Raw genomic sequence first — 22,756 nt, 5'->3', positions numbered from 1 at the left:
ATTTTTATGAGCAGTACAGTAGAGTGCAATTCAGGATCCTTGGAACCTTGACCAACAATAAATATATATATCGTAAGGATTAGAAATCATATGTAAATGCTTGACAGTATGTTTGGAAACTTAGTTGTTACTGTCGACGAATACACGAACAGAAAAATGGATAGACAGCTTTGTCTGGCTTGGACAAATGAGACATAGGGTCTACACAGTGGCCCACCAGTTATTAGGTTCTTGTTCCCAAATCCTTCGCAGGCCCCACCTAGAGAGCCAGCCATTGGATCGCAGGAGCTGCCTGGTGTGACTCCCCTGCTATGGAGGAAGTGGCTATGAATGTCCCCAGTGTACATTCTGAAGCCAGCATATCTCCCAAGAACCGCTCTCCGAGCTGCTGCCACCCTGAGAAGGTTCATGGAGCAAGACAGCAGGTAGGCTGGCTTTCCGTTGTAGCGGGCAGTTTGGAATGTGGGGTCAGTGATGGGTTGGGCCACAAACTTGCATCTGAAGGAGGATGTTGCCTGCACTTTGTCCACTTTCCAGAGGTCTTATATTTATGTATTTGTTTATTTTTATGTATATGAGCAGCGCTCTATTTGCCTGTATGTCTGCATGACAGAAGAGAGCATCAGGCAAAAGAGGTCATCAGATCCCATTACAGATGGTTGTGAGCCACTGTGTGATTGCTGGGAATTGAACTCAGGACTCCTGGAAAAGCAGGCAGTGCTCTTAACTTCTAAGTCATCTCTTCAGTCCCCCCCCTTTTTTTTTTGAGACAAGATCTTACTGTGTAACCTTGACTGCCCTGGAATTCACCACGGAGACTAGAATATCCTTTAACTCAGAGATCTCAGACCCCCGAATACTGGGATTAAAGGCATGCACCACCATGTCTGACTTAGAAAAAAAAAAAAAGACAGGGTTTTTTTTGTTTGGTTGGTTTTGTATGTGTGTCTGTGTGTGTGTCTGTGTGTGTACAGCCCCGGGTGTCCTGGAACTTGCTTGGTAGACCAAGCTGGCCTCAATTTTTAAAAGAATTTTATTGATTTTTATTGAGCTCTACATTTTTCTCTGTTTCCCTCCCTACCTCTCCCCTCCCTTTTAACCTTCCCTAAGGTCCCCATGCTCCCAGTTTACTCAGGAGATCTTTCCGTTGTGTAAATGTACCACATTTGCCTTATTCATTCTTCGATCGAGGGGCATTTAGGTTGTTTCCAGGTTCTGGCTATGACAAACAAAGCTGCTATGAACATAGTTGAGCAGCGTGTCCTTGTGGCACGATTGAGCATCCTTTGGATATATACCCAAAAGTGGTATTACTGGGTCTTGAGGAAGGTTGTTTCCTAATTTTCTGAGGAATCGCCACACTGACATCCAAAGGGGCTGTACCAGCAATGCAGAAGTGTTCCCTTGTCCCCACAACCTCTCCAGCATAAGTTGTCATCAGTGTTTTTGATTTTGGCCATTCTTACAGGTGTAAGATGGAATCTCAGAGTTGTTTTGATTTGCATTTCTCTGATGACTAAGGATGTTGAACATTTCCTCAAGTGTCTTTTAGCCATTTTAGATTCTTCTGTTGAGAGTTCTCTGTTTAGGTCTGAACTCCATTTTTTTTTTTATTGGATTATGTGATCTTTGGTGTCCAATTTCTTGATTTTTTTTTTTTTGTATATTTTGGAGATCAGACCTCTATCTGAGGTGGGGTTAGTGAAGATCTTTTCCCATTCTGTAGGCTGTTGTTTTGTCTTGTTGACTGTGTCCTTTACTTTACAGAAGGTTTTCAGTTTCAGGAGGTCCCGTTTATTAATTGTTTCTCTCAGTGTCTGTGCTGCTGAGGTTATATTTAGGAAGTGGTTCCCTGTGCCAATGCGTTCAAGTGTACTTCCCACTTTCTCTTCTATAAGGTTCAGTGTGGCTGGCTTTATGTTGAGGTCTTTGATCCATTTGGACTTGAGTTTAGTGCATGGTGATAGATATGGGTCTATTTTCATTCTTCTACATGTTGATATCCAGTTATGCCATCACCACTTGTTAAATATGCTTTATTTTTTCCATTTGATATTTTTTGCTTCCTTGTCAAAAGTCAGGTGTTCGAAGATGTGTGGATTGATATCCGGGTCTTCTATTTGGTTCCATTGGTCCTCCTGTCTGTTCTTATGCTAATACCAGGCTGTTTTCAGTACTGTAGCTCTGTAGTAGAGTTTGAAGTCAGGGATTGTGATGCCTCCAGAAGTTCTTTTATTATACAGGATTGTTTTGGCTATCCTGTTTTGTTTTGTTTTTTTTCTTTTCCATATGAAGTTAAGTACCGTTCTTTCGATGTCTTTGAAGAATTTTGCTGGGATTTTGCTTTTTCAAGACAGGGTTTCTCTTGGGGCTGGAGAGATGGCTCAGAGGTTAAGAGCATTGCCTGCTCTTCCAAAGGTCCTGAGTTCAATTCCCAGCAACCACATGGTGGCTCATAACCATCTGTAATGGGGTCTGGTACCCTCTTCTGGTCAGCAGGCATATACACAGACAGAATATTATATACATAATAAATAAATATATAAAGACAGGGTTTCTCTGTGGTTTTTTGGAGCCTGTCCTGGAACTAGCTCTTGTAGACCAGGCTGGTCTCAAACTCACAGAGATCCGCCTGCCTCTGCCTCCCAAGTGCTGGGATTAAAGGTGTGAGCCACCACCGCCCGACTTTGCTGGGATTTTGATAGGCATTGCGTTGAATCTGCTTTCGGTAACTGAACTCTTACACAAATGATTGAGTCCTTCCTACCCGAGCAGAGCCGCTATGCAAATGATCTTCTCCCAGCTGAAGGGAGATGGAAGCGTGGACCAGAGGGTGGTGGACTCGGTCAGATCTGACATACAGCCTCGGTCCCACCATTTCCCAGCCAAGATTTCGGGTCAGCTTGTGCAGTCGTTTGGAATGAACAGTTGCTTGACCTGAGCCAGGCTTGCCCTGGCTGCTAAGGCAGTGATGTTAAGTGAGGCTGTCACATCTCTGGCTCCAGGGGACTGGTGGTCTAATCAAAACCATGGATAGGAAGAAAAGGAACCACAGAAATGGCTGTTTCATCATGCCTGTGATCCATGCTCTGAAGGAACAGGGGTTGTTAGGCCATGGGGAGGACTTACGGAGGCTTGATGAAGGATGAAGGCTTGCCACTGGCGCTAGGGAGAAAAGGAAAGGGAAGGGAACAGTATGGTGAGTACAAGGGTTTTAAGGCAGAAAGGATGAAGTGTGTCGGAGGGCTGAGGACTGGTCATTGAGAGGGAGAGTCACATAGATACAGGATGGAGAACTAGTTGGGGCCTGGCTTCCTCTGGCTTTGCTTGTTTGTTTTACTTCTTTTAAGATTTATTTATTTTATGTATACGAGTGCGCTACCTACTTGTGCATCTGTACACAAAAGAGGGCATCTGATCTCACCACAGATGGTTGTGAGCTACCATGTGGTTGCTGGGAATTGAACTAAGGTCCTCAGGAAAAGCTCTTAATGTCTGAGCCATCTCTCCAGCCTGTGTGGTTTTGTGGACATTTTGAGGACCTTAGACTGCATTTCAGTTGTCGTGATTTAAACAAGAGACTAAGGTGATCCCGTCTTCATTCTCTCTGTTGCTGTGATGCTGGCAAAGTGTGGGGTGGCGGGAGAGAAGGGAGCAGGGACAAGGGTGGAACTGCTTCCTCCAGAGATGATGGTAGCCTTGGGATGAGGACAAAGGACTGTCCAGCCCCCAGAGTCAGAGTCAGTTTTTACTACCATGTCCCATGCACAGAAACTTGTGTCCTTCCTGAATTTGGGTGTCAGGGCTTCCTCGGTGACCTTCCTGTACCTTCAGAGCTGAGCAGTTATCACTGAGGTTAGCTGGGTCGCCACTGAAGCCAATGGGGTCTGACTCCAGTGAAGAATCCCTCTAACCTCCTGGGAAGGAGGGCCACAGGGGAGCGTGTCTCCAGCCCTCCGGCTGCTCACCTCCATCTTCCGGGCCACCTCTACCTCCTGTTACTTGAAATTAAAAACTGGTGGCCAGCAAAGTAACTCAATAAGTAAGGGGTTCTGCCAGTTCTGATGATCTGAGTTCAGTCCTTGGGCCCATGTGGTAAGAGCTGAGAGCTGACTCTTGCAATTTGCTTCTGTCTTAGATACATTCATGCATGTGTGTGTGCGCGCACACACACACATTTAAAGAAGCTGGGAGCCGGGGCTGGAGAGATGGCTCAGAGGTTAAGAGCATTGCCTGCTCTTCCAAAGGTCCTGAGTTCAATTCCCAGCAACCACATGGTGGCTCACAACCATCTGTAATGAGGTCTGGTGCTCTCTTCTGGCCTGCAGGCATACACACAGACAAGATATTGTATACATAATAAATAAATATTAAAAAAAAAAAAAAAAGAAGCTGGGAGCCAGGTGTTGGTGGCAGGCACAAGCCTTTAATCCCCAGCACTCAGGAGACAAAGCCAGGCAAATGCATCTCTATGAGTTTGAAGCTAACCTGGTCTGCAAAGCAAGTTCCAGGACAGCCAGGGCTACACAGAGAAACCCTGTCTTGAAAATCAAAAACAAAAACAAAGAAGAAGCAGGTGCTGAAAAATGAGTCAGCCGTTAAGAGCGCTTGCTGCCCTTGCAGCTGAAGTTTGGTTCCCCAGCCACAGGTCAGGCAGCTTACAACTACCTGGACCTCCATTCCCGGGAATCTAATGCCCTCTTCTGGCCTCCATGGGCACCTGCGTAGGGCAGTGTGCATATATACACCCAGGTGCACGCACCCATGTGTAGAACATTGTAAGTATTTTAAAGGCTGACTGGGAGCTGGACAGCTGCTGGTGCTGGCAAAGAGCTGGCTCAATGAAGAGTCCTTGGCCTAGAACGTGATGCTCTGAGATCCAGCCCCAAGCCGGGCAGCAGTGGCGCACGCCTTTAATCCCAACGCTCAGGAGGCAGAGGCAGGTGGATCTCTGTGAGTCTGAGGCTAACCTGGTCTACAGAGCAAGTACAGTCAAGGCTACACAGAGATACCCTGTTTTGAAAAAAAAAAAAAAAAACCTTTGCCAGCAGAACCCAAAGGCACAGTGATTCCAGCCTCCATCTAGGGCCTTTTCTCACTCCGCAGTGCTCTGTGAATGTAGGCTACTTCATGCTGCCAGAGCCCCAAGCCGCTGTTCCTGCTGTGGTCCAGCCACTGAGCTGCAGCTCTGGATCATTTCCGCTGTGTCCTCTGGATGCTCACACTCACTGTGCCTGAGCAACCTCATCCCTTAGGAGTTAGCCACGGGCTTCACCTCTCCATCCCCAGTCTTACCAACTCCTATTCCACCAGCAAGCATGAGGACCTAAGTTCTATTCCAAGCACCTATATAAAAAGCAGTGGCTGCTCTTCCCCAGATCCTGAGTTCAATACCCAGCAACTACATGGTGGCTCACAACCATCTGTAATGAGATCTGCTGCCCTCTTCTGGCATGCAGATGTACATGCAGGAGGAACACTGCATATAAATAAATAAATCTAAAAAAGAAAAGCTGGGTGTAGCTGGGTGGTGGTGTCAGGCACCTTTATTCCCAGCAATCGGGAGGCAGAGGCGGGAGGATCTCTGTGAGGTTGAGGCCAGCCTGGTCTACAGAGCGAGTGCCAGTGCCACGACAGCCAGGGCTACTCAGAGAAACCCTTGATCTCCAGCCCCCTGAAAAAGGAATAGAGCAGTGGGAACTGCAGGTGAGGCTCAGTGTGTAAGAGCGTTTTGCTGCTCTTTGCAGAGGACTCAGTTCCCAGGACCCACATGGAGGCTCAGAACAAGCTGTGACCCAAGTCCAGAGGATCCAACACCTTTTCTGACCTCTGTGCACACCACATGCATGTGGTGCACGGACATACATGTACACAGCAACCATACACACAGACATAAACCTTTAAATCTCAGAACCTGGGAGGCAGAGGCAGGTGGATCTTTTTGTAGAATTCAAGTCCAGCCTGGGCTACAGAGTGAGTGAGTTTCAAGTCCAGCCTGGGCTACAGAGACTTTGCTTCAATAAATAAATAAAAGGTGAAAAATGATAGAGGCAGACACCTGTGCGGTGTCAATTCCCAGTCTCCATGTGCACATATGTTCATGTGTCCCTAACACACACACATATGCACGCACGCACACACGCATGCACTCCTGAGCTTAGTGTAGGAATGTAACTCAGAAATAGGACGCTTTCCTAACATAAATGATTGAGTCCATGACTTCCGTTCCCAATGTTACATAAAACAAGTCAAGGTTTTGTTTTTTAGAGGGATTTTTGTTGTTGTTGTTGTTGGGTTTTGTTTGTTTGTTTGTTTGTTTGTTTGAGACATGGTTTCTCTGTGGAGCCCAGGCTGTTCTGGAACTCATTCTATAGACCAGGCTGACCTGGAACTCAGAGATCTACCTCTGCCTCCCGAGTGCTGGGTTCAAGGTGTGTGCCACTCTGCTCTACTAACAAGCCAGGTTTTTATATGACCCTTATCAATCACCTCTTCTGGACCTTTCTGGCTGCCTCCCTGAACCCCATTCCGTGACACTCTGAGGATGGAGAATCTCTACTGCTTCCCAGGGAACCGGCATCTACCCAAGTGCGGCTGTGGGGTGCCCACTATCCCCAGCTCGCTCTGTCTATACTGCCTGCTATCTCTCCAGATGGTTATTACAGTGCATCTCCTAGGAACCAGAGGCAGCCAGTGCCCCACCTTGCCCCAAAGGACTCTGAAATCTTGGCCCCATTTGCTTCTACCTTTCAATCCAGACACATGGAGCACAAAGAGGTCTATATTTAAAAGCCTCACCGGCCCAAGTTGGGTAGTGCTGCCCCTAGCTAGGTCCCCGCCACATCTGCAACAGGAGATGGCCTAGGCTTCCCGGCTCATGGCTTCAGCTGCTCTAGGATATGTAAAAATGGCTCTGGTCACAAAGTGGAAATGATTAGTTTCTTGGCATCCCAGCTTCTGAACCCCCTGGGCTCCAGACACACCTGAGTCCACAGGCTGGGAGGCTGGTGAAAGTTGAGCCCTTGAAGTCACATGGTATTGAGCAGGCTATGGCTAGGTTTGGAGAGGGGAGGATATTTTGGGTGGAAGGGCCTTGATTTATGCTAGAGCCACAGAGATCTTTATAATTTATTTGCTATCGTTAGCACTCCCCCCCACCCTCTTCAGAATCTCTCTACATAGCCCAGGCTGGCCTTGAACTCACAATCCTCCCATCTTCGTGCTGCCATTGCAAGTGTACATCACTAGTTCTGGCTAATTTATTTATTCTTAATTGTATTTAATATTCTACTAATTTAACATTTATAAGATTCTACTTAATGTTCTCTCGGTTTTTTTGACCTTATGTCACGTCATGTAATTCTCCTCATGTCCCCTAGGGGGCGGATGTGGTTATCATGACTGTTTGATAGGTAAGGCAATTGAGGCCAAGTCACCTAGCCAAGGTCTTGGTCACACACCTCCTTTTCATAGTTAGGCTCAGAGCGGGGGGGGGGGGCGGGGAGCCACTGAGTGAGGTCATCCAGCTGGGGTGGGACTCAGGTCTGTCGTAGGCAGAGACTACGACACTGACTAGGCAGGAAATCAGAGCCGGAGACTGACCACCGGTCGCGGTCATGTGAACAGTGGGAGGGGATGGGGCTAAGGGTGAAGGCAAGAATCGGGTGCCATGTCAGCCTGGGGTTCATGCTGGGTGGGGCCTTTGGAAGTGCCGGGGTTGGGTTGAGAGTCGCCTCCCTCCTTCATGCCATGCTGTCCCCTGGGTAGCCACGGCGCCAAGCTGGGCTGTGGATCTGACACCTCCGGCTGCCTGGCTTTGATCAGAATCTGGCTTATGGGGCAGGTGTGAAACTGAATCCTGATTCGCCCTTTTTGGCCTGGATGTGGCTGCAGACCCCTAGGTCTTCCTTCACACAGCCTGGCCTTACTCATGGTGGCTTTCTTGAATTCTAGAGCACTTCTGCCCACCCAGGGCGCTGCCAGGGCTACAGCCACTGTCCCAGGCGCCGGGCTCCAGGGTCCCCAGGGAGACTCCCACCAGGCCTGCTCTCAGGTGAGCCGCCAGGATCGGGTTCCTCCGGTTTTATGTCCTGCATTGTTCTTGGCTGGGCCCCGGCTTATGAAACAGTAATGAGGGGCCCTGCTCCCGAGGCTGGCCCCTCTAAGGTTTCTGCAGCCTGGACTACTGCAGCCACCACGGCCCAGAGTCAGGGCCTGGGAGGGCGGCAGTGTGGGGGCCTGAGCCGGAGCCCCCCGGTAACGAGGGTGCTGACAGCCGCCAGCTGCCACTGCCGGAGCCCGCTGCCCAGGTAACCCGAGAGGAGGCGGGGCACAAGGTGCCATGGCCCTGTCTCCCACCACCAGGGGAGGGCCCTGCCATTCTGGGAGGTGGAGGAAATAGGGGGGGGCCTTCTTTGAGGGGAGCAGCCGTTCCTTCTGGCTGAGCCCAATATCAGTCTTTCCAGGGGTGGCCTTGCTGTGGGCAGTGCCAAGGGCGCACCTCTAGTTTGGGGCTGTGACCCTCTACTTGGGGCCTCTCGTGTAGTGGAACAGGCCCTTTGTTTCTTCTAGATCTTGCTAGAAGATCATGCTCGTCCCTCCACCTTCAGACCCCTTCTTCCATTTCAGACCAGGCCAAGCCTCTCCTTCCCTCTTGCTTTCTGGATGCAAGGGTGCTCTGGGGCCTTCGGTGCAGTTCCCATTCTCGGGCGTGCACACGTACATTTGTGTTTGCATGATCTTGCACACAAACATGCATTGGTGTAGCTGACAGGCCTGTACACATGCAGTTGGGTACATATCCCTCAACAATGATATACACATGGGTGCCCCAAACCACAGGTGTTTATACATGCACACATGCACATGTACCTGTCCTCAGACCCATGCATGTACACGTGTGCATGTGCCCTCCAGGCACCCTGCTGCCTCTGACCAGAGTCCCCAGGGTAGTCCAGCTGATGGAATGGCTGGTCTCCTTAAGTAGGGAGATTCCCAGGAGATGACTTCTAGAGACACCCACCAGTCTGAGCTGGGAGGGGCTGTCTGGGGGAGGGGGAAGGGGAGTCCCACGTGGGCCTGAGCTGTCTCCTCTCTCCAATGCGGGCCCAGGAGCCTCACAGTCCTTCCAGTGCCGAGGCACCTTACTGCGACCTGCACTGCTGCCCTCCAGCCCCTCAGGACCCACTCGGAACCACCACCTGTGCTGGCCACTCTGTGGAAGGCCTTGACCTCAGGCAGGGCCCTCAGAGGTGGGTAAAGCCCCAGGCTCCAGGGACCGGTTCCCTTGGGGAAGAATGCCCATACCTTCCCTACATGCAACTCTTTATGGTGGCAGTGTCCATCTACAACAGCTGGCATGGGTCATGTGGTCAGCCCTCAAAGTGGGCAGAGAGGGCTCTGACAGTGAATGTATTTCAGGGGTCCTTGGGAAACCCTGGAAAGCTCACATTGATCTGTCCTTGTTTTATCTGAGCCTCTGATCCAGACCCTGGGTATCTTTCCTGGTAGCCCTGACCATCCCATAATTCCATGGGGTAGGGGACAGTTATGTACTTCTTGTTCCTGTGTACGGTTTTAAGGGATTGAAGGAGCTGGGTGTGGTGGCAGATGGATGTAATACCAGCACCCAAGAAGTGGAGACAAGAGGATTTGGAGCTCAAAACTCGATGGGTTACATAGCTAGACTCTGTCCCCCAGTCCCCCAAAAGATTGAATGGGCCTCTCAGCCAGGGCACCTGCTGTTACCCCTGCTTGAGATTCCCTCCAGTCCAGGCCTGAACAGACCCAAAGTTCCCTGCTTGGGTCATGAGACCTTAGGAGGCCACGGCTTGAGGGTCCAAAGAGCTGGGTCCCAGTTTCCCATCTGCTGTGATGGGCTGTGGGACCTTTGGCCTGCTAGGCCATCTTTTATGTCTCGCTTTTCCCGTCTGCAGAACAAGGGCCGAGAGAGTAGCTCTGTGGCAGGCAGCGTGCCTAAGATCCTGGGTTTGATTCCCAATACTGCAGAAATACATTTGAAAAAGAGAGGCTGGGCCAAGCCCTTGTTTGAGGGCTTGTGTTCCTCTCAGGGGGGCGTTTAAGCAAATGGGAACAAGGAAAAGGGGGTTCTGATAGCCAGTGCATTTCAGACAGTCTAGGACAAATTACGAAGACTCTTTCCTGCAGAACTGGACAGAGCATTTGATTTGCTAACCTGCACTGCATGGTTTAGGCTTTAGGCGTGGAGGCTGGGACGTGTGCGGATGTGCCGCGGTTCCTTAGCTAGAGATCCCTCCTCTAGCATTGTCACATCTTGCTGGTTTATGGGCCTGTGGTGGGCCACTCTGGGAATGCCGTGAGCTGTGAGCCTCTGGAGCAGGGCCGCAGGGATTGCGTCTGTAAAGTGCCCTATTCTGTAGCTCCTGCCCTTGGCACTCGCTTCCCCTCACACTGCTAAACAGCCTTCATCTGCCAGTCTGGCTCAGTGAACCCACACCTCCTCACTGAAGCCAGTTCCCAGGGCTGCGGCCTTGCCCAGGCTCTTGACCCCTCAGAGCCTGGGTTTCTTCATCTATGTGGCGGAATCCTCTCCCTTGGGAGGCAGCTACAGCTCTAGGGGACCCATAGAGAGCCCGGACCAAATGCCCTTGGCACTGGCATCTTGATCCGTAGCTGCAGACCCCTGCACGGTGTGAGCAGACCCACATGTACCAGGGAGGGCGGCGGGCAGGTGGGACTCAGTCCCTGACTCTGTTACCCCTTAGGGGAAAATAATTGGTCTCTCTCTTCTCCCAGGGGCTGGTCCCCAACAGCAGCTCTCCCTGCGGAGGGCCCTGCAACGGCCCCAAGGAACAGGAACCAGGACCCTGAGGCATTACCCTATCTGGAGGGCCTGGCCTGTAGTAGCCGTGACAACGAGGGCGCCAACACTGATACCAGCTCCAGCCAGGACAGCAGTACCCCTCATGAGACCAGTAATTCTTCCTCTGTGGTGAGCTGAGGGCCAGGATCTGGGAGCAAGAACAGGATCAGCCAGTGTCCTCAGTCCTGGAGATAAGAGCTCTAAACTCCAGAGGAGGGCTGAGCTTCCTTCTCACAGAGAACTCTGGGCCAAGCTTGGCCATTGCCTTCCCTGACGGGAGGGTGGGGCTCCTGCTGGGCGGTGGCAGTGTGGGTAGGTGGAGGGAGGCTTTCCAGTTCAGTGGGGACTTGGGATGACTCACCAGCTGGCTCAGGTCTCAGGTCTCAGGACTGGGAATTAGGCATGGTGTCCAGAGCAAGGGAGAGGCTGACCCAGCTCTGCCCTGGCCACATGCTGCTGAGAATGAGCCCATAGCCGGTCCTGCTGTTGAGGCTCAAAGGCAGAGGGAAGGGAACAGGCTTGGGAGCTGGCAAAAGAGAGGAGCCAAGAGGCTGCCCCTTCGCCTTCACGCTTTCAGACTTGCCCCATTAGATCCTACCCCCACCTCCCAAAAGGAAACGACAAGAATGGGCTCCACATAAACAGCCTCGCCTGTTCACACGTGTGTGGGGGCTGTGCAAAGGTCTCAAAGGGTCTGAGCTCAAGCAAGGCTCTCCACCACCCTCTATGCCAGAAACCACTGTGCCCCTGCTAGGGGCTGAGGCCAAGAGCAGGGAAGTCCCTCACTTGAGACCACACAGTCGGGAAGCCGTGGACCTAGGACTTGAACCCATTTCTTCCATTTTTGTGACTTTGGCCCAGATTTTGATTTCAATGGCCGTACCTCTCTCTCAAAGCTCACAGAGGTCAACTGAGCGCCCCACTCAGGCGGCAGGTGTCCTTAGAACCCGTTTTTCTACCCTTCGTGCTGGGATGCAGGCCTAGGGCCCTCTTCTCCTCCCCAGCAAGCTCCTTCCTCCCCCAGCAGGATCGGGACACTGTTGAGAGGCCAGGGGTGGTCTCCAACGCGTACAGACTCAACGTGATGATTCCGAGGAGGCCTCAGGAGGGGTTGAGAGCTGACAGTGCTCGGAGGGTCACTAAGTCCCCTGCCAGAGGGGACACAGCGGGCCAGAGAAAGGAAGGTGAGTCTCACGATCACAACGTGGTTATGGCCTGGGGCCCCCACACAGCCATCTCACTGGCTCAGCTTCTTTCGAGGGGCAGGATTTCTCTCTTTTTGAATTTATTTATTTGTATTTTATGTTCATTGGTGCTTTGGCTGCATGTATATCTATGTGAGAGAGTATCAGATCCCCTGGAAATGGAGCTACAGACAGTTGTGATCTGCCATGTAGGTGATGGGAATTGAACCCTGATCTTCCGGAAGAGCAGCCAGTGCTCAAATCACTGAATCCGTCTTTCCAGCCCTGAGGGTCCGAATCTTAATAATAGAAGTTCTTATTTCATGTGCCGTGCTGCCTAGCTTAAGGATGCTTTCCCTCAGTTGAAAGATTAGGGCCTCTAAATTCTAAGAGACTGAAGCTGGCTGACTACAAGTGGAGCGCCCACATAAATAGAATGGAAAGTGACTTCAGGTGTGGCTGGGCCAGGTGTTCAGACAGTGCCCAAATCTCCTCTCCATTCTGAACTTCTGCTGGAGTGGCTCCATTCTTGTTGTTTTTTGAGTCAGTGTTTCACTGTGTAGCCCTAGCTGTCCTGGAACTCCCAGAGCTTCACCTGCCTCTGCCTCTCCAGTGCTGGGATTAAAGGCGTGCGCCACCACTGCCCAGAGTGGCCCCATTCTTAGTCAGACACTTCTCTAAAAATAGCATGCTGATCACTAGAGGGGCCAGCCTGCGTCCCACAGAAGAAGGGCACATCTTTTCTGTGACTACAGTCTCAGGAAGGTTTTCACGGGGACCACTGGGGGTCATCTTCATCACCCAGTTTGGCCTCCTATGCAAACCCCATAGCCTGAACTAGGAGGAGGGGAGGGTCCCCAGAGGAAGTCAGAGTGCTGTTCTGAGAAAGAGAGAGACACAGAGAGATGGGGGATGGGACTACTGTTATGCCAAGTCCATGGAGGTTGGAGAGCTTGGCCAGCATCTTGCTGGGATGTGAGTTCAGTATGGTGGGCACCCAATTCTGATCAGGCATCTCACTTCAGTGTGGTCAGGGGTTGGAGCTAGAATGCCAGAAGCCCCACCTCCTTCCCTGGTGGCAGTCCTGGCTTTCCATGGGCCTTGCAGGAGTCTCATCAATACATGTGACATTTGGGTAAAGATGCTAGGGGTCTCAGGTTGAGTTAGCATGGACCCTTGCCCGAGAAAGCTCAGCATCTGACAAAGCAGGCAGACAGGGACTAGCTCTGGTGGTCCAGGACAGAGGAGGAACAGACGCAGGCATGGGGAAAGAGAAGAGATCTTTTGTTTTGGTTTGTTTTTGCTTTTTGAGACAGGGTTTCTCCTTGTAGCCCAGACTGTCTTGGAACTCACTCTGTAAATCAGGCTGGCCTTGAACTCACAGAGATCCACCTGCCTCTGTCTCTTGAGTGCTAGGATTAAAGATGTGTGCCACCACAGATGGGTACAGGGCTGGCAGAGGAAAGCAGGGCAAAGAGGCAGGGCTATGTGGCCCATTAGCAGCTGCAGGTTAAATGTGGATGGGGTGCACACACGGGTAGGATGTGCTGGGCCTCCTCAGCCTTGCTAAGGAGTTGGAATTCTTTTCTCTAAGCACGGTTAGGGCAGGGGGTGAGGAGTGACGTTATCAAACCTATGGCTTGGGATGGTTCTGGGTGCAAAATCAGAATGCATTGGAGCAGAGTGAGGCAGCAGGATGAGAAGTCAGGTGAGCCACCTAGTAATTCCCAGTTTAGCCCGGAGTTGTCGCTGGCTAATGCCAATGCTGAATCCCAGGTCAAGAGGTTCCCTGCCAACAGGATGATCGAGGATGCTCTCAGTGTTCCTCAGACCACACTTGACCTGCAGGGAAAAGGCTCTCTGAGACTGGGGAGCTTTGCAGATGCTGCAGCAGCCAAGAGGCCACTCAGTGTCCCCATTGGATGCTTGAGGACAGGATAGCACACAGCACCTCATCCGTTCCCTTTCAAATCCTGACGCTAAATGCTCCGATTGGGTGTGGGGGGTACATGCCTGTGATCCTGGTTCAAATGAGCTTTGGATTCTGTAGCTGCAGCCGCTCTGGAATTCCTGACCCTCTTGTCTCTGCCTCCTCTGCTGGGATTACAGACTGGCCCCACACAGCCAGGCTTTGCTTCCTGGCTCTTGAAAGTCCCTAGGCAGTGCGTGGTGTCCTCCCTGTGACCTACTTAGCCAGACTCGGTGGCCACTGTCCACCTGGTGGCCACTTGCAGCATTGCAGTCAAGGACTGAGCCTCTGCTAGGCGTATTCTGGTTGGCACTGCTCACTGGGGAAGAGGGGGACGTAGGACACAGGTTACCCAAGCACAGCTGTGTACCTGCCTTGCATGGAGGCCTCATCCTGTGAGACAGGCGCCTGGGGCATCTTGATGGGTGGAGTGGCAGGAGACAGCTAAGCCAGTATATGGTACAAAGACTAGGACCACTTCAGGAGAGGGAGAAACAAAACCAGAGGGGGGGAGAATTGTATGAACTGCAAACCTACTGTGTGCTGCTCACCTACTGTGCGAACTGCAAACCTACTGTGTGCTGCTCACCTACTGTGCGAACTGCAAACCTACTGTGTGCTGCAAACCTACTGTGTGCTGCAAACCTACTGTGTGCTGCTCACCTACTGTGCAAACTGCAAACCTACTGTGTGCTGCTCACCTCTGCAAGTTCCAGAGGCACTATGGGATCGCAAGGCCCTGTCACACAGCACTGCTAGGGGAAGCACAGGTAATCAAGGAGATAGGCACAAGGAAGGTCCATGGAAGGCAGCCCTTGGCCAGGAAACAGATGCACTAGAGGGACCCTGTCCACTCCAGACAGAGGTAGCAGCAAGAGCAATGGCCCTGGGTGGTGCGGATCCTGTGTTGTGTTGGAGGACCTCAAAGAGTGGGTGCTGGACCCTGGCAGGTGGGCGAGGGTGGGATGGAGAAAGAAGACAACCCCTGCACAGCCTGGGTCTCATTCCAAATCTGGCAGGAAGCCCCTAGAGGGTATTTTCTTTCTTTTCGGTTTGAAATAATCTTAGATTTGCCAAGATGGTAGCTATAGTGACTATTGGACTCTTTGCCGAGGTCCCCGGATGTTAGCTTCATGAACAATTGCATGCAGAGGCTAGAGATAAGAAACATTATCCCAGGGCTGGAGAGATGGCTCAGAGGTTAAGAGCATTGCCTGCTCTTCCAAAGGTCCTGAGTTCAATTCCCAGCAACCATATGGTGGCTCACAACCATCTGTAATGGGGTCTGGTGCCCTCTTCTGGCCTGCAGGCATACATGGAAGAAATGCTCTGTATACATAATAAATAAATATAAAAAAAAAAGAAAGAAACTCCCAGCACTCTGTGAGTTCGAGGCCAGCCTGGTCTACAGAGTGAGTTCTAAGACAGCCAGGGCTATTATGCAGAGAAACCCTGTCTCAAAAATAAATAAATAAATACATACATACATACATACATACATGGGTGGGGGCTGGGTGTGTCTCAGCACTTGCCTAGCAATGAAACCCTAGGCCCATACTCATAAAGAACATCAAGACAACTGTAAACTGCAGGCCAATAAGATCCACCACTTTTCCTTCTATGGTCCCTTTGAGTTTCTTTGTTACAAGATCTTGTTATGCAGCCCTGGCTGGCTTCAAACTCTGGAGCCCTAGGCAGCCTCAACCTTGCAGCAATCAATCCTCCTGTACCTCCTGCACCCTCCATCTCTCAAGGCTAGTGCTAAGGTTATGGTCACCACCAGTCCCAAATCCCCTTCTGTCCTGGGACTTCATGCTGGATCTCCCATGGCATTTAGTCACCTGGTCTCCTCTGGTCCATCCTCCTGTGACAGGTTCCTAGCTGTTCCTTACCTGCCTGCCCCTCAAGGGTTGTGAGCAGGGCAGACTTACTCACCGTGCTTTGTTGTGGGGACGATGACTCTGGGAAAGGGGCATTCATGCTTTGGGGGAGCTACTGGGATTATCTGAGCAAAAATGATGGTGACCTTAGGTGTGGGACTGTGGACTGGAGATGACAGAAGCAAGTGGATTTAGGGGACATCTTAGGGGGCCCCAGGGCCACTCCAGTGTTGAGAGTTCAGACTTCAGGGACACCAGCTACCAGTGTAGCAAGATTGGAGGGATAGGGGATGCATCCCTATGTGAAAGGAGGCGTGTCCTCGTGAAGGCACTCATGGCTTGCTACTTCAAGAGAAGGGAAAGGAGCACACACAGCTGGTGGTTAAGGGATTGAAAGGGTGGTGGTTGACCCCCAGTTTATGGCAGCCAGGAGCCGTGACATGGTCACTGTTGAGGGCAGCACATTCACTCCTGAGGCCAGCACCCCTGTGAAGCCCTTGAGGTGCCTAAAGTGTTAGTTACTTTATACCTGGCAAAAGAAATTTAAGGACAGAAAGACAAGGCTACAGTCCAGCATGGCAGGGGAGGAATGGTGACTGGTCACCGTGAATCTGCAGTCAGGAGGCCTCTAGAGCAGTGGTTCTCAGACTGGTCACCGTGGATCTGCAGTCAGGAGGCCTCTAGAGCAGTGGTTCTCAGACTGGTCACCGTGGATCTGCAGTCAGGAGGCCTCTAGAGCAGTGGTTCTCAACCTTTCTCATGCAGTGACCCCCAACCATGATATTTTTGTTGCTACTTCATAACTGTAATTCTGCTACTGTTATGAATCATAATGTAAATATCTGTGTTTTCCTATAACCTTAGGTAACCCCTGTGAAAGGGTCATTCAACCTTCCAGCGGTCACGACCCACAGGTTGAGAACCACTGGCCTAGCTGAATGCTGGCACCCAGTGCAGACTCTCCTGCCCCTGTGTGTCCTCTCTTTTTAAAAATTTATTGCTGGACAGTGGTGGTGCACACCTTTAATCCCAGCACTCGGGAGGCAGAGGCAGGTGGATCTCTGTGAGTTCGAGGCCAGCCTGGTCTACAGAGTTAATTCTAGGACAGGCTCCAAAGCTACAGAGAAACCCTGTCTCGAAAAGCAAAACAAAAACAAACAAAGATTCATTCATTTATTCGTGCGTGGGTGTGAGTTTATACACATGCGTGTGCACATGTGCCGAGGAGCTTGCGTGAGGATCAGGAGACAGCCTCCTGGAGTCGGTTCTCCCCACCACGTGGGTCCTGGGGTCGAACACGCAGTATCAGGCTTAGCCACAACACATTCACCCGCTGAGCCCTCTCACTGACCCTCGCTTGTTTTCTCCTTCTTATCCACTCTGGGACCCAAGCACATGGGAAGATGCTCCCCATATTTCGGCCAGGCCTTCTTCAATTAACCCAGTCTAGAAACTCTCTCACAGACATGCCCAGGGGTTTGTCCCCTGGGCGAGTATATCCTGTTGACAATATTAACTGTCACATGCGATAGCTTGGTCAGGTACCGATTCTGCTCTGTGCAGACACACAGGTATCTATTCGTCAAGGGCGGCCTTAGCTGTGCACACTTCCAGTGTCTGGGATGAGCCTCTGGGGCAGGAGGGGTAGCAAGAGTCCTCAGGTGTAGGTATAGGCACGGGCCCTATGCTCTGGCACCCACAAAAGTGGTTCCTTAGAAGTTGGGATGATTTGTGGGCGTCTCATCTGAGAAGTAGAAGCGAGGAGTCAAGGTCATCAGACAAGTGCTCCTGGTCTACCTCTCCCTCTCTGGGGTCATTGCTCTCCATAGTTTTGGTCTCCTTTGACATATCCATGACCTTCTTGCCCTGGTACCTTTCCATGAGTGATTGTGAATTCCTGGCCTAGCAGCAGACTGGTGTCTAAGCTCGGTCTTAGCCTGAATGGCAAGGGTGTGTCTCTTAGACCAGACACTGATACCTATTAGAATCAGGCTGGGGGCTGCCTTGATTTTTCTGTCCTTCCTGGATCCCTCTCCTCACCTTAAACTTCCTCATTTCTCTCCAGATTCCGGCAGTGGGGGACCGAGTGCTGGCCAGCACTGGGCGAAGCTGCGGGCAGAAAGCGGCTACTTCTCCTTGGAGCGACGTCGCGCAGGGCAAACCCAGGCTTCTTCTGGGACACCACTGAGTGGGCCTCAGACCACCACCCAGGCTGCTTCTGTTCAAAGGGATGTCTTCCAGGATGCTTCTGCACCAGAAACCTCCCAAGCTCCCTCTCTATCCCGTAACACCCAAAGAGACACCCCCAGGAGCTTAGTCACACAGCGGAATAGCCCCAGAACGTCCTCTCCTTCAAGAGTTTCCCAAAGGGACATTCATAGAACCATGTCCACCCAGCAGAGCAGCACTCCACTTTCCTCTGCCCTCAGAGTCACTTCAGAGAGCCTCAAGACCTCTACACCCAAAGATGGCCCCCATATTGCATCATCTCCTTGTGCCCAAGCCTCCTCTGTCAACAGAACCACCCAATGGGACAACCCCAGGACTCCTTGTGCCCAACGGGACAACCCCAGAACCTCCTCTCCCAACAGAACCACCCAGCGGGACAACCCCAAGACTCTATGTGCCCAGAGGGACAACCCCAGAACCTCCTCTCCCAACAGAACCACCCAGCGGGACAACCCCAAGACTCTATGTGCCCAGAGGGACAACCCCAGAACCTCATCTCCCAACAGAACCACCCAGCGGGACAACCCCAGGACTCTATGTGCCCAGAAGGACAACCCCAGAACCTCATCTCCCAACAGAACCACCCAGCGGGACAACCCCAGGACTCCCTGTGCCCAGAAGGACAACCCCAGAACCTCATCTCCCAACAGAACCACCCAGCGGGACAACCCCAGGACTCCCTGTGCCCAGAGGGACAACCCCAGAACCTCATCTCCCAACAGAACCACCCAGCGGGACAACCCCAGGACTCCCTGCATACCACAGAACACCCCCAGGTCCCCTTCTACCCAAGGAGACAAGACTACAGCCTCCTGCAGTAGATGGGAGCATCTCCGAAGTGCCTGTACCCAAAAGGACAATCCAGGACCATCATCTCCCCGCCGTGCCACTCAGGGCAGTAGCTCCAGGAACCCTTCTTCCCACCGTACCAACAAAGATATCCCTTGGGCCTCCTTTCCCCTTCGGCCGACCCAGAGTGGTGGTCCTCGACCCTCATCTCCACCTCGCACCAAACAAACTCAGGTGCCTTGGGCATCCATTTCTCTCCGACCAACCCAAGTGGACAGGTCTCAGACTTCAGCTCCTACCAAACTAGCCCACCACGACCCTCCCCAACACTATTCCCCATCCCTAGCCACCTCCTCTCATAACCCAGGCCATCCCAGTGCCTCTCGGACTTCATTACCTCTGCACCCAGCACGAGGGGCTCCCCAGACTGCTTCAGAGCCCTTCCAGCCACCGTGCGCTGTGTGCATTGGGCACAGGGATGCACCTCGCGCCTCTTCGCCCCCTCGCTATTTTCAGTATGACCCTTTCCCCTTTTTTCCAGATCCCCGCTCCTCTGAGAGTGAATCGCCTCACCACGAACCCCCCTACATGCCACCTGCAGTGTGTATTGGGCACCGTGATGCCCCCTGGGCCACTTCACCACCTCGTCATGCCCAGTTCGATCCCTTCCCCTTCCTCCCAGACACGTCAGATGCTGAGAATGAGTCCCCTCAGCATGATCCCCCACAATTTCCCCCACCAGTGTGCATTGGGTACCGTGATGCCCCCCGGGCCTCTTCCCCACCGCGCCAGTTCCCAGAGCCCTCCTTCTTCCAGGATCTCCCCAGGGCCAGCACAGAGAGCCTGGTCCCTTCCACAGACTCTCTGCATGAGCCTCCCCACATCCCCACTCCTGTATGTATTGGACACAGAGATGCCCCCTCCTTTTCCTCCCCACCACGCCAGGCTCCTGAGCCTTCCCTCTTTTTCCAGGATCCTCCTGGGACCAGTATGGAGAGCCTTGCCCCTTCTATTGAGTCTCTGCATGGTTCCCCACTGCTGCCCCCCCAAGTATGCATCGGTTATCGGGATGCACCCAGAGCCTCCTCTCCTCCCCGTCACCCACCCAGTGATTTAGGTCTCCTGGCCCCCTCCCCTCCCCCAGGTAGCTCAGGTTCTCGGGGCTCAGCACCCCCAGGGGAAACCAGACACAACCTGGAAAGGGAGGAGTACACCATGCTGGCTGACCTGCCCCCACCCAGGAGGCTGGCCCAGCGGGGGCCAGAGCCCCAGGCACAGGGCAGCACCGAGGGCCGTACCCGCAGCCCTGGCCGGGCAGAGGTGGAGCGCCTCTTCGGGCAAGAGCGCAGGTGAGCCAGGGCAGGGGCAGTCAGGTGGGCTGGGGAGGAGAACAGCTGGAAAGTTTCCGAAGCGAGAGTTCAAGCCCTGCTGTGTGGTCTTGGGCAAGCCACCGTATCTTTCTGTTTATTAGGGTATTTTTTCTGAGGTTGAAGTAACACTATGTGTAGCCATGTAATCAAAACCAAACAAGCAAGCAAACAAGCAAAACTGGGTTCAAACCTGGGTTCAAAGCTACCCTGTATCCTGTGATATCTGCTTAAAGCAATTTAATCTACTTGGGCCTCAGTTTCTTCATCTGTCAAATGGGGAAGACTAAAAGCACATTGGTTTCTTTCTTTTTTCGAGACAGGGTTTCTCTGTGTTGCTTTGGAGCCTGTCCTGGAACTAGCTCTTGTAGACCAGGCTGGCCTTTAACTCACAGAGATCCGCCTGCCTCTGCCTCCCGAGGGCTGAGATTAAAGGCGTGCGCCACCACAGCCCGACTGAAATAGGATTTTGCAGTGTAGCCCAGGCTAGTCTTGAACCCTAGGTCCTTCTGCTCCAGGTTCCTGAGTGCTGGGATTACAAGTATACAGCACCACACTGGCTCACACAGTTACCTCTGTCCACTTCATTCCCCGTCCTAGTGCGTTGTCTTCCCACCTCAGTTAGGGTATTTCCTCTACTTAGTACTTTTCCAGGTGGAATTCCATTTGCCCTCTGAGGATAGCATGCATTTGCATAAGAGGCAGAATCCATAAGACTGGGGGATAGGGCTATGCAGGGCTGTATTTCCATTATCCCCTAGTTACTCCTCTGATGTATATATTTATTGAGCATCTACTTTGCCCAAGCATTGTTCTAAACCTGGAGCATTTTTCTAGAAGGATCATGTCAAAGACTTAGGCATTTGGCTGGTGTTTTAGCCCTTCCTCCCACCCGACTCCCTTAAATGCCTGAATTTTGAATGAGTCTTCCTTGGATCTACTGAACACAGTGTCTTTGTTTTGTTTTTAAGCAGGGTCTCACTATGTAGCCCTAGTTGGCCTGGAACTCATAGAGATCCGCTTGCCTCTGTCTCCCAGTGCTGGGATGAAAAGTGTGCGCCATCTGTCCTGTTGCTTCTTTGACACTGTTTGGAGGCCCATATACCCATCTGAGTATCCAGAGGAAATTCATTTCCTTGTCATCCACGATACAGTTGCAGTCACGTCAACCTCTGGGAACAGGTGGCTCTGGGTGTGTCCTATTGCCAAAGAGCTGGGTTCCCATGAGGGTGGCTCAGAATCTTCTAGGGTTCTTTAGCCCTATCTTTCAAAGCTTATGAGGGATGAGGGAAGACTTACTGGAAGGAATGACCACTGAACAAGCTAGAAAATGGACATTCGAAAGAGACCAAAAAATTTTGCACTCCCCTACTGGGTCCCCATCATGTTTGGAACTTTGGATTTTGGTACTTTCATTGAAGTTCCTAGATCTCAGTTCTGGGGGAAACTTGTTCAAAGGTCTTAAATTTGACTAAAAATGGAGCCTACTAAAAATAGCAGTAGTGGTGCATACCTAGGACTTGGGAGGCAGAGGCAGGCAGACCTCTGCATTCAAGGCCACCGTGGTCCACAGAGCAAGTTCCAGGACAGCCAGAGCTACACAGAGAAACCCTGTCTTGGAGCAGGGAGAGGGAGCCTCATTAGGGAGTCCTCAAGCTTAAAATCCAGGGACCTTAGGGCTTCTAAGGACCCCAACAGCTTCCAGATCGAATTCTAAGAACATCAGCAAAGACCACAGGACAACAAAGCCTGATACCACGCTTCAGTATGAGAGGCTGGTCTCCCACTCTCCATGTAGCCAGTGATGCCCCCGAATACCCGGCTTCCCTGTCCTATCTCCCGAGCACTGGGATCACGGGGGTTATCACCACCCAAGGTCCATTCCTTCTGCAAACCTCTACAGTGTTCTGCGTGGTTCTTCAACTGTGAGCAAACTTTAGAAAGACAGTCCCCACAGAGACCTGCACAGCCTCCCTCTTGTCTCCTTTGGGGACTCAACCCTGGGCTGCCTGAAAGCATCTTTCTTCCTGGTTCTGCTCAGCCAGCGGTGATGGCCCCACTGATTTGTGGGTTTGACTTATTTTTGCTGTGCTGGGAAGGGACCCTAGGGTCTTCCACAAGTCTCTCTCCATGGCCAGTTTAGATGAAGTCCGATAGTCAGACCCCACAGGAGGTATCTGCTCATGGAGGCTAAGTCTTTTGTCTCTTACTAGGAGAAGGGACAGACTGTGCCCAGAGTCTGTTAGCTCAGTAACGGTTATGCTATGTTGTATATAATCATAGCCACTCGTTGTTAACCCACACACATATCTGGAAGCGAGGATTTTGGCACAGGCTAAAGGTAATCTCTCTGTTGGGTATGGTGACCTTTGCTGGTGACCTTTCTGGGACTGTCAAGTTGGAGAGAGTGTCTCTTCACAGTCACAGGGCTAGGAGCTCTTTCACCCATGGCTAGCAGGGGCCAGGGTTTTCAAAGCTGAGTGCCGGAGTTCCAT

General features: G+C 51.8%; 1 protein-coding gene across 2 annotated transcripts in view; it reads left to right on the top strand.

The window, feature by feature from the left end:
- Nucleotides 1-320: 320 nt before the first annotated feature.
- Triobp (TRIO and F-actin binding protein) overlaps nucleotides 321-22,756 on the top strand; it is a 58,199-nt gene continuing 35,763 nt past the window's right edge. For both annotated transcript variants that reach the window (XM_057792465.1, XM_057792466.1), the window contains exons 1-6: nucleotides 321-425; nucleotides 7,954-8,053; nucleotides 9,112-9,251; nucleotides 10,777-10,972; nucleotides 11,871-12,027; nucleotides 17,942-20,243. In XM_057792465.1, coding sequence (XP_057648448.1) covers nucleotides 331-425; nucleotides 7,954-8,053; nucleotides 9,112-9,251; nucleotides 10,777-10,972; nucleotides 11,871-12,027; nucleotides 17,942-20,243 — 2,990 coding nt within the window. In that variant the 5' untranslated portion in view covers nucleotides 321-330. The remainder of the gene's footprint in view (nucleotides 426-7,953; nucleotides 8,054-9,111; nucleotides 9,252-10,776; nucleotides 10,973-11,870; nucleotides 12,028-17,941; nucleotides 20,244-22,756) is intronic.

Source organism: Chionomys nivalis, chromosome 17 (genome assembly GCF_950005125.1).
Source record: "Chionomys nivalis chromosome 17, mChiNiv1.1, whole genome shotgun sequence".
Classification (NCBI taxonomy): domain Eukaryota; kingdom Metazoa; phylum Chordata; class Mammalia; order Rodentia; family Cricetidae; genus Chionomys; species Chionomys nivalis.
The sequence above is the reverse complement of the archived record's forward strand: the minus strand, read 5'-3'. Positions and strand labels throughout refer to the sequence as shown.